Source organism: Hemibagrus wyckioides, linkage group LG11 (genome assembly GCF_019097595.1).
Source record: "Hemibagrus wyckioides isolate EC202008001 linkage group LG11, SWU_Hwy_1.0, whole genome shotgun sequence".
Lineage (NCBI taxonomy): Eukaryota > Metazoa > Chordata > Actinopteri > Siluriformes > Bagridae > Hemibagrus > Hemibagrus wyckioides.
Window position 1 is genome coordinate 28030852 of NC_080720.1, and position 16393 is coordinate 28047244.

The 16393-nt window shown below is 42.1% G+C and overlaps 1 protein-coding gene across 4 annotated transcripts in view; it reads left to right on the forward strand.

The window, feature by feature from the left end:
- LOC131361588 (nucleosome-remodeling factor subunit BPTF-like) overlaps positions 1–16393 on the forward strand; it is a 50122-nt gene that overhangs the window by 6661 nt on the left and 27068 nt on the right. For 3 of the 4 annotated variants that reach the window (XM_058402876.1, XM_058402880.1, XM_058402878.1), the window contains exons 2-14: positions 1133–1606; positions 2269–2617; positions 3619–3839; positions 5752–5949; positions 6581–6718; positions 7189–7332; positions 9542–9708; positions 10629–10981; positions 11130–11261; positions 12750–12879; positions 13893–14028; positions 14260–14442; positions 14647–16237. In XM_058402876.1, coding sequence (XP_058258859.1) covers positions 1133–1606; positions 2269–2617; positions 3619–3839; positions 5752–5949; positions 6581–6718; positions 7189–7332; positions 9542–9708; positions 10629–10981; positions 11130–11261; positions 12750–12879; positions 13893–14028; positions 14260–14442; positions 14647–16237 — 4216 coding nt within the window. The remainder of the gene's footprint in view (positions 1–1132; positions 1607–2268; positions 2618–3618; positions 3840–5751; positions 5950–6580; positions 6719–7188; positions 7333–9541; positions 9709–10628; positions 10982–11129; positions 11262–12749; positions 12880–13892; positions 14029–14259; positions 14443–14646; positions 16238–16393) is intronic. The other variant, XM_058402879.1, reaches the window with a different exon arrangement.

The window sequence follows — 16393 nt, forward strand, 5'->3', positions numbered from 1 at the left end:
AGATACAGTCCTATAATTCTGTTCACTGAGCAGCGATCTCTTAAAAATGAAGCTATTTTTATAGATGATCATACTGTAGCATAAGCATGTGTCATGATACGAAAATGTAATGTCTCAGGGCAAGTAGATCTCACAGCGTGATGCTGCATTCTCGTCGGCTCTTGAGCTGGCTGAGCCCAAGATTTCACTTTGCATAGTTTGGCATCTTCAAGCTGCCGCTGTGTTTGAATGAGTAATGCTGATGAACTGTTTTGATGCCGCTGACTACTGATGCGAGTTCCCCTTTGGAAAGGAAGTGTATCAACGTATGTGACCGACACAGACACGGCTCTGCACTGTGTTGCTCAGCCAAGTGTTAACTTGCAAGTGACTGGACTGCGGCCGTGCCTCATGCGAGACTAATTAGAGAAGAAAAGGAAAGAAAACAAAAGGTCTGTGTTTGCGGTGCAGACGGTGTAAAAGAGAGTGAGGTTTGGCTGTCAGCAGGAATGTCTTACTATTGGAATATTGAATTTTAGCCTGTTTTTTTTGAGTCAAGATTATTGCCAAGTGTCTCACCTCCTGTCTAGGGTTAGTGTCAGTGAAACACACAGCTAGTCATGTGACCTCTCAGGAATAAAGTGGATCAGTAACCAAAAGCATGAGAGATTCATTTAGTTTTTTTTCTTAGTGTTATGGGTTAGATTAATGAAAACAATATGAACAAACACAAAGGATTTATTTTTTTATATGTATTAGGAAAATCAGGGACTATGAATGTGACCTGTTTGTATTATTGATCTTATTGATCAACATAGTGATCCATATATCTCTCTTCCTGCTGTTATGTGTCTGTTTTTCTGTCTCTCACGGTCTCACCTCTTTCATTTCCATCTCTGTATGATGTGGTGTTCTCTCTGCCTCTTTATAATCCATCCATGTCTGTCTCTTTTTCTTTTATCACTGTCTTTTTCTGTCTTTCTGTTCTCTCCATCTATTATTTATCTGCCTATACTTCCTCTCGATTTACGTTCAGTGTATTACTAACTGTCTACACGTAGAACATCCACACCCAGCATTAGTAGCGCTTTCTTCCGTTTTAATTTCTATACTTCCCAAACATTTCTGTTCCTTTCCTTGTCCGTTCCTTTAGGCCGCAGGAGAACCCGTGTGTATCGTCCGCGTGCCCCTGTCTTCGAGAAGGAGAACGTCCCCCCTCTGGAACTTCCCAAGTCTTCCGACGATGTGCTGGTGCCAGCGATACACATCCTCACGGCGGCTTCCCTCTACGAGGTGCTGCGAAACTTCAGCACGGTGTTGCGTCTCTCTCCGTTCCGCTTTGAGGACTTCTGTGCCGCTCTGTCAGGCCAGGATCAGTGCACGCTGCTGGCCGAGACACACATCTCGCTAATGAAGGCCATCCTGCGTGAGGAGGACACGTCTAACACGTGCTTCGGCCCAGCGGATCTGAAGGACAGCGCAAACTCAACACTTTATTTCATGGATGGGATGACGTGGCCCGAGGTGGTGCGGGCCTACTGCGAGAGTGATCCCGAGTACCAGCATCTTATGAGCGTCCAGAACCAAGATGACTTCCCCTACGAACCTCTGGAGAGCAAGCTGAAAGGTTGGTGTATGTCATATGGGAATGATTTTGATCAGGATCATTTGCATCAGCAATATTGTTTTGAGCCTTAGACCATGTTGAATGCTAAATGCTCATTATTTATTTTCTTTAATAGCAGCTCTTACAATAGTTCCAGCTCCATGGTATATGTCAGTGTGCTTAGTGTATACTTGCACATTAATGGATTACAAAATTTGTGTAATAGTTGTTGTGATAAGCCTTTGGGCAAAAGAAAAAATTACAGAGAAATTTTTTTGTCTTATAAATGTTAAGAAACTGAGAAAAATTAGGAAGGCTGGTGAGGGAACAACTGCATATAGCTGTTACAGAAGTGCTAACAAAAAAGTTACTCGTTTTCATGGATCTTCCACAATATTGAACGTATCTATAAACATAAAATGTACATTGTGGAATTCATTATTATATACAAATGTTAGCTGTGGCAAACTGCTGAAGTATAAAAGGAATAAACCCTACAGCGTGCACTGGTGTGTTTGTTTCATTCCCTGTTTGTATGCTTATCTGCATTTATTACGCATCCTCTTTGTGGCTCATGACTTTTCCGTATAGAAGCTAGGTACAGAGGGTTAGAGGATCTAAAATGTTTTAAGGATCAGTATGGATGTTTTTCATTTTTTCTTTACCATATCACCTCCTTGCAGTCCTACAGTTCCTGGTGGATCAGTATTTGGCGACTAACGTGGCGCGGGAGGAGTTGATGTCGGAGGGCGTGGTCACGTACGACGATCACTGCCGCGTGTGCCATCACCTTGGCGACCTGCTATGCTGCGAGACCTGCTCCGCCGTCTATCACCTGGAGTGCGTGAAGCCACCGCTGCTCCAGGTGCCCGAGGAGGAGTGGCAGTGCGAGGTGTGTGTAGCTCACCGGGTGCCAGGTGTGGGCGACAGTCTCACTGAGAGCCAGAAGACCCGCCCCTACATCAGACACGAGCCGATTGGATTCGACCGTCACCGGAGGAAATACTGGTTCCTAAACCGAAGGATCATAGTGTAAGCAGCAGTTTTCACCTCTTCTTTTTTAAGCTTAGAAATAACATTTTCCCACTTTATTCTCAGTGGCAATAAAAAAGGTAATAGAAATGGTTTACATAACTGGGCTTAAATAATGAATGAACCTGCCATGTGTAATGTTTAAGTGCTTACCATTAATAATAAACATACGGTTTCAAAGACAGATTTAGAAACAGTTTTTCCTTTGTTTCCTTAATTGCAGCATCGAGTCACGAGTCCAACGTGAAGCACATTATGTGTAAACACACATAATTTGAAACGTTCAACTACAAATAAAAAATAAGGAATAACTGGGGCATGAAATCCGCTTGTCTGTAACGTCTGACCAGGAAGATTTATCTACCCCGTAGCACGCAGGCATAGCTAAGATCTCCTGTTTGCTGGTTGTGAGTTAATTTAATGCTGATCTGTGCCATCATGACCAAAGATGGATGAAGACAAAATTTTGTCTGTGTCTCTATGTTTTTGATTCAAATCAGCGCTGCTATGATGTTCATTTAATAATATGTTGTTGTTACGTTTTTGATTGAAATCGAATCAGCTCTCATCCCCTACAGGTACAAATAAGGAAGTGCCAGTGGTAGAAAGTAAAGATGCTAATGGACAGAAAAATTCTCTGTAAGCTTTGTTTATGTGGGTTTTTTTCCCCAAAGCCGGATCTTGCTGATCGATGACGCTGAACTTGGTCATTTTTCTTTCATCAGGGGTCAATTAGAGGATATTTATTGGACACTGTGACCCAGAGTTCATGTGTTATCATACAGGCTGGTATAGAATTTGGAGAAGATTCTAGTGGGATAATATCATACAGTGTGACAATTTCAGATAATAGTACAGTGTAAAAACAGGGTTTAGAAAATGCATTTTGAATACATCGAGTGTTTAAAGAACCGCATTGTTAGTGTACACACTTTGTTCAATGACAAAAGCTTAACCGCTGTGAAATGACTTGATGAGCATTAACTGTAATACGTTTTCAGTGAGGAGGACGGCGAGCACGAGAACAAGGCGATCTGGTATTACAGTACCAAGGTACAGCTGGCGGAGCTATTAGACGTGCTGGATAAGACGTACTGGGAGAAACAACTGTGCACCACACTGGAGGAACTGAGAGACGAGATCCACACACACATGGACATCACAGAGGAGCTCACTAACAAAGCCAGAGGAAATAACAAGTCTTATCTGACTGCAGCTAATGGTAAGGATCAGTTAGTAACGCCTTGGTGCCGTCACACTCATCTGTGGACAAAACAAGGGTCAGAGAGCGTCAAAGCGAAGTGGTATACATAGATACATAGCACGTGTAAATAATAACACTCAAATTTATAAGCCCTGAATTCATAATCATTTTGGGAATTCCTAGTCTACCATATAGCTATCTATACTGGATTTAATGCTGTGGCTGATCAGTGTAAATAGCAGCAATAAAAACTAACTTGACCAGGTTTTGATTCAGGTTTTCTGGATACCTCAGGTGGTTCCTGAGCGCGTTAGTTAGCTGACACTGTTTATGAAGCGGGGTTGGGCTCTCTTCTTTCTTTTATTATGACTACTGGGACGTAATGGTAATTGAACAGTGTGCCTGCCACTGGGTGTGTGTTAATTGCTCCTAGGATAAGAAAGGAAGCTGTTCCACATTTTCGTTTTTGGATTTTCTTTCATTTCTTACAGAAAATAAAAATGCAATTAAGCAAATTCTTCCAATTTAACAGCGCAAATCAGATGGCGGTTGTAATTTTAAATTGTGATTGAAGGAAGGAAATGATGTATTTATATCTTATATTTATATATAAGCATGATGGTTATATGTCATTATCCAGGCTTTTCTGTTCAAGTGGGAAACAAAATGCAAAATGTTATTCAGATCACGTATTGGTGTGGATGTGATGGTTAGAAAGCCTTAAAGTGTTCTTAGATCTTTATCAGCTTTCACGGAAGCATTGCCTCACAGCCAGCTTAAAAACAGTTCAGAGTGTTTGTGTGTGTGTGTAGAGCTGCATGACTAAACTCTGCATAAAGAGTAGAGGAAATTTCTTAGGAAGTCGTCTGCTTTCAGTGGCTTTCTCTGTGTTTATAAAACCAATCATATGCTGCTGTCTGTAGAAAAGCAATGGATCAAGGGAACATTGAAACATGAAAACATGCCATCATTGATATGGAGATGAGGCTCCGAACCAGTCAGTAGGTTTTCTGGAATAGGAAATATATATATATATATATTTCCTATTGGCAGCAATGGTGTGGAAGAAAGGTTAAAAAATTGAAACTTGCACTGAATTCTCTACGATCAGTCAGTCTCTTTGCTCCGCCTGGAAACCTGTACTCGGGTTTGAAGTGTTTCCCAAAGATGGATTTATGGCTGTTATTCTGATAAATGTTTTTCTTAGCATTGTATAATGACTGACTAACTACTTGGGGATCAATTCCATTCATGATTAAACTGTTCCTTTAAGGAGGTTTTGTGTGTGTGTTTGATGTAATGAATTGAATCGGAAGTCTCCATGAGATTTGTGTCTGCCTGGATACAGTGGGCTCATCTAATATTCCTGACAGAACGGTGGGAAAAAGTAGTGCGTCAGTCTCATAATCTGAATGTTGGGAGCTCATGCCTCACATGGAGCCTAAAAGCTTTGGGGTAGTGGTGGCTCAAGTAGTTAAGGCTCTGGGTTGTTGAGATCAGGGTTCAAGCCCCAGCACCACCAAGCTCCACTGTTGGGCAATTCAGCGAGACCTTTAACCCTTCCTGCTCCAGGGGCGCTGTATCATTGCTGCCCCTGCGCTCTGACCCCAACTTCCTCAGAATTCCACTGTCCTGTAATGTAAACAATCATAACAAAGGTATCTTATTCTTCTAAAAGTAGAGAATGGAAAAAATGGATATGATTAAAAGGTGAAGAGGGAGATAAACAGAAAGGTCCTATATCTATCTGGTCTGTCATCTACTTATGGAAAAAGGTGAATCTTTGGTAGTATACATGAAATAGTGTAATGAATTGAAGCACCACATGGCTGTATTCATGATGCCCTTCTGATGTGTATTATGATGCAAGCTTTTTGAACCTGCAATGGGTTAAATGGATCGTTTCCCTTCCCTTGTCTCATTCTCTCAGAGGAGATCCTGGAGCGTGTGAAAGCCAAGCAGGAGCAGGAGATGGAGCAGGTGAAGAGGAAAGCCACAGAGGAGCTGCAGAAATTTAAAAGGGAGGAATCACAGGAGCAGTTGTCTACCTCTGAGCAAGAGAAATCTAAGGCCCCTGAAGAGAAATCCCTACAGGACCAAACAGACACTGAGGAGGACAACCCTGCAGGTAGTAACGTAATGGGCACATTCCGACTAGAGAAAGAAAGCCCTGGTCACTTCCCTGTCACTCTTCACTGACACTTTCTAGTTGGAAAGATGTGTGCTTAATGAGACCGGTAACAGTTTCACATAACACAGTCAAAAAATGGAGGAATTTCAGATATAAACACCAAATTTGCAGCCGTACAAGAGATTATTAGAAAATGTCTGAACATATTTGAGAAATTTGTCCTTTATGCTAAGCAGATTTCTCAAGGCTTTACATTTATTACAATTAGGAATAAATCATAATAGGATGTGCTGTTAAAGGAAATTTATCAACATCATGGTGATGTGATACGATGCAGAGACGAGGCTGTCACTCACCACTTTCACCTCCTGTGTTTTTCCCCCATTTTGAAGTTACTAAGGAAAATGTTCCTGCCACGAATATTATGAAGTGTTCCATAAAATAAATGTCTTCTCCCAGGATACTTGACTATATCAACATTTCAGTCAATTTTAAATATATTAATATTTTTTAAATAAGAAGATTGACCCGACTTCATGTATTAAATTTACCCCTTGTTTGAAGTTACTTACACTTTGTTCAGGATTTTGATAAACTGCTTCATACCTCAGTGTGTGTTCTTGTGTAGCTGAGCCGTCCTGTGATTCAGAGTCTCTGGGGGCTTCTGTGTCCTCCATGCCCGAGCTGGCTGGACCTTCTGGCGGGTCAGGTGAGCTCAGTGAGGCCGAGAAAGGGAGCGTTCTGGAGGAGCCGCCCAAGTCGGCAGGTACACCGCTGGAACGACGTGCTTTAGCTGCTTGTGTTCTTTCATTGCACTTGGATAACCCCCTTGGCCTTCTGCACCTTCATCGCTTTATGCATCTGCAAGCCCTCCTGCTTTCAATTGTTCGCTTGCAGTTTTTGCCTTCCTGTGCTTGTCCATTTTTGCACAAACTAAAAGCATGATTCATGAGACTGTTGTGTCCGGCATTCAAACTACACTCTTTAAGCGACTCTTTTTACTCTGCTTGAAGATGATAAATGTTCCATTTTTAAGCAATCAAGCTTTTATTATTTGCCACACATGTTAATCTGTCTTGACATCTTTAGAGAATAGTCGTGATTCTATCTCAGTCTCTCTGTCAAAATCTCTCTCTCATTCTCGCTTTTTTGTCCATTGTTCGTGCTTGTTAATGCTCGTTTCGGGCTAGCAGTACATTAGCAAACTCTGTTTTCTTTTTGTCTTTTCTCCTACAGACACATCCTTGAGTTCAGGCATCAGTGTTGAGGAAAGGCCCCTGTCCCCACAGGCTGCTGATGAGAACAGTAGAGGCAGTCTGAAAGGAGGAGATGATCCAGATGCTACAGAGAAAGCTTGCATCACCAGCCAGGATGAGAAGGGTGAGGAGTTGAGACCCTCAAACCTGCTTTTTGATATTTATTCTAGTTCACCTGCCTCTTATTCTTATATGTAGGTATTATGGTGTTATTTATATATATATAAAAATAACACCATAATACCTACATATAAGAATATATATATATATATATATAAAATGCAATGTATTGATTCCAGGACATTTATTATATAAATAATTATCACGTATTATAGTCACGTATCAATAATCAGTTATACACTATATTGCCAAAAGTATTCGCTCACCCATCCAAATAATCAGAATCAGGTGTTCCAATCACTTCCATGGTCACAGGTGTATAAAATCAAGCACCTAGGCATGCAGACTGTTTTTACAAACATTTGTGAAAGGATGGGTCGCTCTCAGGAGCTCAGTGAATTCCAGCGTGGAACTGTGATAGGATGCCACCTGTGCAACAAATCCAGTCGTGAAATTTCCTCGCTCCTAAATATTCCACAGTCAACTGTCAGCTGTATTATAAGAACGTGGAAGTGTTTGGGAACGACAGCAACTCAGCCACGAAGTGGTAGGCCACGTAAACTGACGGAGCGGGGTCAGCGGATGCTGAGGCGCATAGTGCGAAGAGGTCGCCAACTTTCTGCAGTCAATCGCTACAGACCTCCAAACTTCATGTGGCCTTCAGATTAGCTCAAGAACAGTGCGCAGAGAGCTTCATGGAATGGGTTTCCATGGCCGAGCAGCTGCATCCAAGCCATACATCACCAAGTGCAATGCAAAGCGTCGGATGCAGTGGTGTAAAGCACGCCGCCACTGGACTCTAGAGCAGTGGAGACGCGTTCTCTGGAGTGACGAATCACGCTTCTCCATCTGGCAATCTGATGGACGAGTCTGGGTTTGGCGGTTGCCAGGAGAACGGTACTTGTCTGACTGCATTGTGCCAAGTGTAAAGTTTGGTGGAGGGGGGATTATGGTGTGGGGTTGTTTTTCAGGAGCTGGACTTGGCCCCTTAGTTCCAGTGAAAGGAACTCTGAATGCTTCAGCATACCAAGACATTTTGGACAATTCCATGCTCCCAACTTTGTGGGAACAGTTTGGAGCTGGCCCCTTCCTCTTCCAACATGACTGTGCACCAGTGCACAAAGCAAGGTCCATAAAGACATGGATGACAGAGTCTGGTGTGGAGGAACTTGACTGGCCTGCACAGAGTCCTGACCTCAACCCGATAGAACACCTTTGGGATGAATTAGAGCGGAGACTGAGAGCCAGGCCTTCTGTCCAACATCAGTGTGTGACCTCACAAATGCGCTTCTGGAAGAATGGTCAAAAATTCCCATAAACACACTCCTAAACCTTGTGGACAGCCTTCCCAGAAGAGTTGAAGCTGTTATAGCTGCAAAGGGTGGACCGACGTCATATTGAACCCTATGGATTAGGAATGGGATGTCACTTAAGTTCATATGCGAGTCAAGGCAGGTGAGCGAATACTTTTGGCAATATAGTGTATGATACACATTGTGATATTATTGTTATATTTAAAATACAATTTGTGTTGCATTTTTTTTTTGGAACTTATCCTTAATTGTAGTACCTTATTTTAATCACAATGAAAGATAGAATAGACTTTTTTTGTATTTCATTTTTTCAGTTGTTTTTGGATTTATTCAGGTTCATATATAAAGTAAATATGATGTTATATTTAAAGTAGCGTGCCATTTAATCCACTTATAAAACATGGAAATTGAAGGATGTTCAACAAAATTTATTGACCAGGTAAGGAGCGGTGTTAGTTGGCGGCAGCAACTAAAAGGTCCAGTCCTGCTGAGGACATGATGTGCAAAGCGAAGCATGCTGAGGGTAGCATCATGTAGAGAGATACTCTTGGCCTCTCGATTCATGATATTGTAGCAACGTTATTTGTATTTACTCAAGTTTATCCTCTTATGTCTTGGCAAGAAATAGAAATATTACTTGGCTTAACATCAGTTATTTTTGTGGTAACGGTGAACTTGTGTAAATTTGACCAGGCAAGACCTTTCAGTTGTCCATCATTTTTTGATGTTTGTTTGTTTATTTTTAACAGCACTGTAAATCAACTACAGCTACAGACATCGACCAGATGATTATTCTATATTCAGTTTTGTAAAATTCGTTGTCACCCAGTCTGAACAAGAGAATGTGTGTGATTTTAATTTAGACACATCAGTTTTGTCCACCATCTGTGTGCGGTTTAGGTGAAGAGAAGGAGAATGGGAGCGGTGAGACGATGCATGGGACATTGTCAGCCACACGCATGGTCACCCGCCTGCGCAACCCAGACAGCAAACTGAGTCAGCAGAAGAGCCAGCAGGTGGCGGCAGCGCTCCATGACTCTTATAAAATGTTCAAGGACGGAAAAGATGTGAGCATTTGTGCCCGTTTGTTCGATTCATATTTAGTGCCACTGCTCTTACTGTGAATAATTATAATGTTATTTACAATCATGTGAGTTTGCTTTGTGTTGTCTAGCTCTATAACTAAATACACTTTTTAGCAGTGGCGGGCCATGCATTTCACACCTAGGCCTTCACCGGTGTCCTTCCTGAATTAATCCACCTCTATACCATCATTATGACGCCACGGCAATAGATACTAATCAACTGTTAAATAGCAAAGTAAAAAAGAAATTAGACTACAGTATTTTACACCTCACAAGGAATAGTCCATTTTATTACAGTCCGCCTTGAAAATGCATTTGTAAGGACGTCTGCGACCAAATCGATTTCTTCTCCTCTGTCAGCCATTGTGAGTTAAAATATATATTTTATTTAGTTTGTTCGGTTCGCTGCCTCTGACTACTCCAATTATCCAATCAAAGGACGGGAAATTGCTGATGTAATCGTATGCCTGCTAGATGGCCCCAGTGACGCCAACTCGAAATCTGATTGGTTAATGTAACAATTTCATTGTCACTTATTTTAAGCCACGGGCGCCTGCACTATTGATTCTGAAGGCCTTAAGGCATTTCTTTCAGCCTGGCAACACATGATGTCAGCCACTGGCTGAAATATGATTGGATAAATACCCTTATCATAAATATACACTACTGGAAGCAGCGCAACCGAGAGAAAAGCTATGAAATGTAGAGAATAGACTATTGGGAATAATTTAATACACATTCATAGAAAAATATATTAAATAATATTAAAATGCAAGTCAGTGATTCAGATCATGGCTGTTTAGGCCAGCAGAGAAGGCCTTGCTGGCCTTGACGACCCACCACTGGTTTTTAGTATGTTTGTTGTGTACACTTCTTTACATCTTTACATCTCCATTCTTTAGTTTCTGGTGGCAAGTCAGCAGGCAGAAATAGCCCGTCTCAACTCGCGCAACACCAAAGACCTGGTCATGAAAGGTTCCTACTTCCGTCTGGGTCAGGAAGGCAAGTACCGCGCCTACCAGAATCAGTATAGCACAAATACTCTGGCGCTTAATAAGCATCAGCACCGAGAGGACCACGACAAGCGCAGACATCTCTCACACAAGTTCTGCCTCACCCCTGCTGGAGACTTCAAATGGAACGGCTCATTTTATGGCTCCAGGATACTCACTATGTGCACGCTGAGGCTCACCATCATCCAGTTGGAGAACAACATCCCAGCACCATTTCTGCACGCCAACTGGGACTCACATAGGTATATATATATATATATACACCCTCTCCACTGATATAGAAAGCATTGTCTCTTACAAATATTGCGCCCACAGTACATAGCTGATCCTTTCCTGAAAAAACACTATCCCTTATTTAACAGGTTACTGTGTCTGTCTGTCTTCTTTCAGGGCAAACTGGAGCAAGGCTGTGCAGATATGCAACAAAGCGCGGGAGTTTGCTTTGGCCTTAGCCATCCTTGAGTGTGCCATCAAACCTGTGGCCATGTTGCCTGTGTGGAAGGACTCACTGGGGCACACACGGTAAGGCACACTCCTGATTGTTCCTTGGAATGACCAGAAATGTGAAACATACTTGGATCAGTTGTATTACTCACATTACACATCATTTGTCTGCTGATGCATTGTAAAGCCAGAGCAATAGATTACAGATTATCTTGCAAACTATATGGTCTTTCAGACATGTCAGACAGTTTCCTGGGTCTGCTCAGAATCAGATGACTACATAAAACATACGTACATTTCCCCACATTAGAGCTCACAACAAAAAATAAACTTTTAAAGGCAGTATACGGAGGTTTATTTTAAAACATTTGAACATTGGGGTAAATTTGTACAAACGGTGAACCTGCACTATGGCTTCTGATGTGATGCAAGCAGCCATGTCGTATTTTGACCAATTATCTCATTCATTTTATAAGCTCATGTGTACAACCCGAAACATCCCGAGCTTAGGAGCTAAAATGTCCTGGAACTGTTGGCTAGATGTTTAGAAGAAGGATTGATAATAATAATAATTAAAAAGAAATGCTTCACATCTTGTTGCTTCAGTCGTATTGGTCTTGCTAGTTCCATGGCTAGTTGGTAGTTGCCTTTTTTTTTTAAAATAATTTGATGTATTTGTAGTTTAATTGATGTTGTACTTGTTTGTAGATTAGCCAGGTTTATATTAAAGCTTGTTCCATTAAAAGGAACGTCCCCCTACCCACTGTTTCCTCGATAGACAAAAAAGCAATTGCTAAAGAGAACTGAATGAGTTTATGGGATAGACTTTTTACTGGAATTACTGCAGTTAATTATTCCATACCAACAGCTTTTAATGCAGTATTGCAAAACCTTCATCGTTCAGGTCCAGGTAAGGACTTTATGTGGTAGATGAAAGCAAAAAAGACCCTACAGAAAGATTACAGGAAATTGAAGATCAAGTGTGTGTCAGTCTAGCTGGTCATGATTCACTTTTTCTGCCAACATAGTAGACTTGTGAGGTGTCTCCAGTGTGTATGGGTTTCTCTTATTTGCCTACTTTAAATCAAACGAAGCAGAACCCCGTTTAATCACATTTCACTGGAATCCTTCCTCAAAGTCGCCCCTGCCGCACGCGATTCACGCAAGGATGTTTGCCGAGCATCAAAGGCGCAGTTTGTGTTGTAAACCAATATTTGCACAGAGTGCTTGTTCCCGGGCACAGCCCACTTAAAGCCAGGCTCACGGTGCACACGTTTCCGGCCCTGATGCTCTGGCCCCAGGGTTAACGGCTACACGAGCCTTCGTGTTTTCCACCGCAGACCCACCATGAGCCCTTTAAAGTAGTGTTGGGACTGGCCGTGCTCCAGAGAAAACCCAGGAGTCACTCTAGTGGCTCTTTCATCAAACTGTGAGGGTGTGTGTGTGTTTGCGAGAGAAAGTGGGTTGGTGGGCCGAGTTCATTTGAATGTGTTTGTGAATGTGGCTGGTTTGTAGAGCCCTGTTTCGATGCCAGCATTTGTGTGTATGTGTGTGTGTTGGGCGCAGGCTGCACCGTATGACATCCATTGAGCGGGAGGAGAAGGAGAAGGTGAGGAAGAGGGAGAAGAAGCTGGAGGAAGAGGAGACCATGCAGCAGGCAACTTGGGTGAAATACACCTTCCGTGTTAAACATCAGGTGAATTGAATGAGTTTCTATTCATTCGCTCATGCGTACACACTGCATTACACACTCTTACAGCTGACTCAGTGAAATGATTCGTTCTGATATGTTCCTCGAATCCACACTCCACACTAGGCCTGGTTTATATATGATTATTGATTGAGTTATCTATCATGTCCTTGGACACAATTTTTTTACGAAATGGTCCAGACTCAGATTTTGTTTGGTGAACTCGGAAAAACAGTATTGATGGGTTAGGGGATGAAATAAAAGCTCTATAGTGTTGTGTTAGTGAGCTACCATGAGTCACCCTGAAAGCAGTCTGATTTACTGTAAGAATATGGATTCGGATGTGATTGAGTTTTGGCTTTTTCCTTTGTTTGGTGTGAAGTTAGTGATGTAATTTGTAATTGTTGTGGAATTTGTATTATCATTCAGTAGCTGAGCTACAAATTCACTATTGTTAACTATAACATTTTGGTATCGCGATATATGATGCCACAGTTGGCTTTTCAGAGGAAACCCATACATTTGATGTGAGGTCTAAAGTCTAAACATTTTTAGCAATTTATTTTTCAGAATTTTAATGTTTTCTTTTTAGTAGTATATAATAAATGATATTACTTGTATATCCATATGGAAATGTGAAATAAATCCAACGGAAATATGATATTTAAGACATTATATAAATTGTCTAGCAGTTTTTTAACACAACACATGTATTGCTGAGTTTGTGAGCAAACCCATACATTTTTTTTTAATATTATTTGTCACCAACCAGCAATAATTGGCAAGTGCCTAGCGAAGAGTGTTTTATGTACTTTGTGTATTTTTGCATTTCAAAATTTGTTAAATTGAGCATGAGCAAGTCAGCTGATACTTATGTCCACTCTTGTTGTGTGTAATTTTGACGTGTCATTTTACTTTGTGTAATTTTTGTTTTGCTCGACTGTACCAGAGAAAAAGCAAGTGATCAAAATCGTCCAAAATCATGCTAATCAGGTTGGATGTTTTTATTTGGTCTGAAGGTTTGGAAACAGAAAGGAGAGGAGTACAGAGTGACTGGTTATGGGGGCTGGTGCTGGATCAGTAAAACTCGCGTCCATCGATTTGTTCCAAGACTTCCCGGGAACACCAACGCCAACTACCGGCAAGAGCTAGAGGGTAGTTATGACATTTATTTGATGACTCTTCCAGTCTGCTTTCAATTTATTTGTCTTGGCTGCCTGAAACAAGTATTTGGTTTCACTTGTTCTGTTTACTTTTAGTTCATTGCTCTTTAATTGATTCTTTCCTTTATTTGGTTATTTTTACTCACTGATTAGATGAGAGATTGATTTATTCAAAATTTTGTCTGCTATTTTTTATGATTTTTTTTCTTCACTTTGTGATAAGCTGGCAAGAGCATCAGAAATCCTGCAGACTCCAACATTACAAAAAGTCCTGAAATGTCTGAGAGCGGCAGAGCCGAGAAGGATAAAAGACAGACAGATGAAACGAAAGCGGACGACAGGAAGGAGGAAGTAGAGGTGGACGTTGAAGCAAATGCCCCTGGTTCTGAGGTGGATGATGGAAAAGGTGTCAGTTTTTATATTGATTACTTAAACGTCACATTGTTAACCTTAATATATATTTTTGTTAACATGGGCTTGATTAAGTTCACTGTATTATCTAGACCATTTTATTTATTTATTTAAGAGTTAATTTTTTTATTTTTCCAACATTAGAATTTTAATTTTGCTGTTATTATTAATCAGTTAATTATTTTCCACACTCCTGTAGGTTCAGGTGATGCCCCTGTTAAGCAGGAAGAGGAAGGACCTAATACTTTCTCCTACGACCTGGTCAATGTGAGCGAGGGCTTCCTGCGCCGCACAGCTTACAAGAAGAAGGTCAATCCTGCCAAACTTGATGAGCTGCTTGAGCACCGGGTCAAGCAACAAGCCATCGAGGAAAGACAGAAGAAGTCAGCTATTTTTGCCAATCCTAAGGTCGTGATCCAGAGGCTCAAGTTTAAAATGGAGCCACATGGAGCAGTAGCATGCATTCAGCCTGAGGTTAAATCAGACGTCAAGAAGGAGAGTACGGGAACGCGGGAGTCATCCAAAGAGCCTGTTTTATCTTTGGAACGTTCTGTTAGCCAGGAAGCTGGGACAAATGGGTCAACAGGTGAGTGTGTAGAGCCTGGTGGAGGCGCTAGCAGACCCGGGCCGAGCCAGACTCAGTGTGGTATTCAAAAGACTACGCCATGTTTCTCAGGGGACACTCGTAGCAAGGGTGTTGATATGGATGACACAAGCCAGAGTGAAAGCAGTACTGTCCTCCCATCCACTGGAGGCAGCAGTGAGCAAAAATTATTCAGCACAGTAAACCAGGAATCATTAGGAGAGAATAGGGATGTGTACAGGGACCAGGAGAGTAAAGGAAATGGTTCTGTTTTCTTGCAAATGAACGGACAGGATGTTAAGGAACCAGTTACTGAGGACACTCTGACCAATATTGTGGTGAACAACGTGAATGACAGGAGGATAGAGGAGGATAAGAAGGTGCTGTTGCTCAAGGATCCTCTCAAATCTCTAGTAAATGGAAGTACTGTTCTAGATGGGGATCTCAAGAAAATCAGCAACACAGATGCCTCCACGGGAAACCCGGACTATCTCCCCCCACAAAAGGTTCCCCGTCTTGGTGTCACGGTCGAGGATCTGGCACTATCTTCTCCAACCATCCCCAAATCAGAACCTCCATTAGATAGCAAGGAGCACAACAGCATGGAAGCCAGGTTGGATGGGGATGACAAAGTTTCCCAGAGGACAGTTGTTCCCTCTCCGGTGCTCTCAGCGGAGGAGTCGAGCCTCAGCAACGATTTTGTAGAGAGCACCAGCAGCAGGGTTTCTCACACAACAGCGGGGGTCACGCAAGTTACTACCACCATAACTGCCACCACTAAGTCTCAGACGATTCGCAGCAGTACGGTGACCGAAAGCAACACCGTTTCTACCCTCACCACTACAACCACGACCAAAACCACGGTGACACAGGAAACGAAAACCACCCCGGCATCTTCCTCAACGGAAAACTCGTCCCCGGTAGTCTCCAAGGCAGTATCGCGGGTGCAGTCCACACGAGAACGGGTGCAGCTCATTCGCTTTTCTCGCACCAGGAAGGTGCGATCTGAAACAGCTCTACCATCTTACTGCAAGTTTGTGACCAAGAGCTGCAAGAAGAGCATCTTTGTTCTTCCCAGTGAAGAGCTCAAGAAGCTGGCACGCAAGGGTGGCTTTAGGGAAGTCTCAGTTTTCAACTACAATGCCAAACCTGCCCCAGACTTCTGGCCATACCCATCTCCCAGACCCACATTTGGTGTCACCTGGAGGTGAGTTTTACTCTAGCATCTGTAAAGAAAGTATCATCTTAGATGGAACTTTTTATTTATTTATTTTTTTACTCACCAGTAGTATAAGCCATTTTCCAGTCAGTGGCAAATGACATCAAGTGCATATAATGTGACCGCTAGCTTTAGCAGAATACA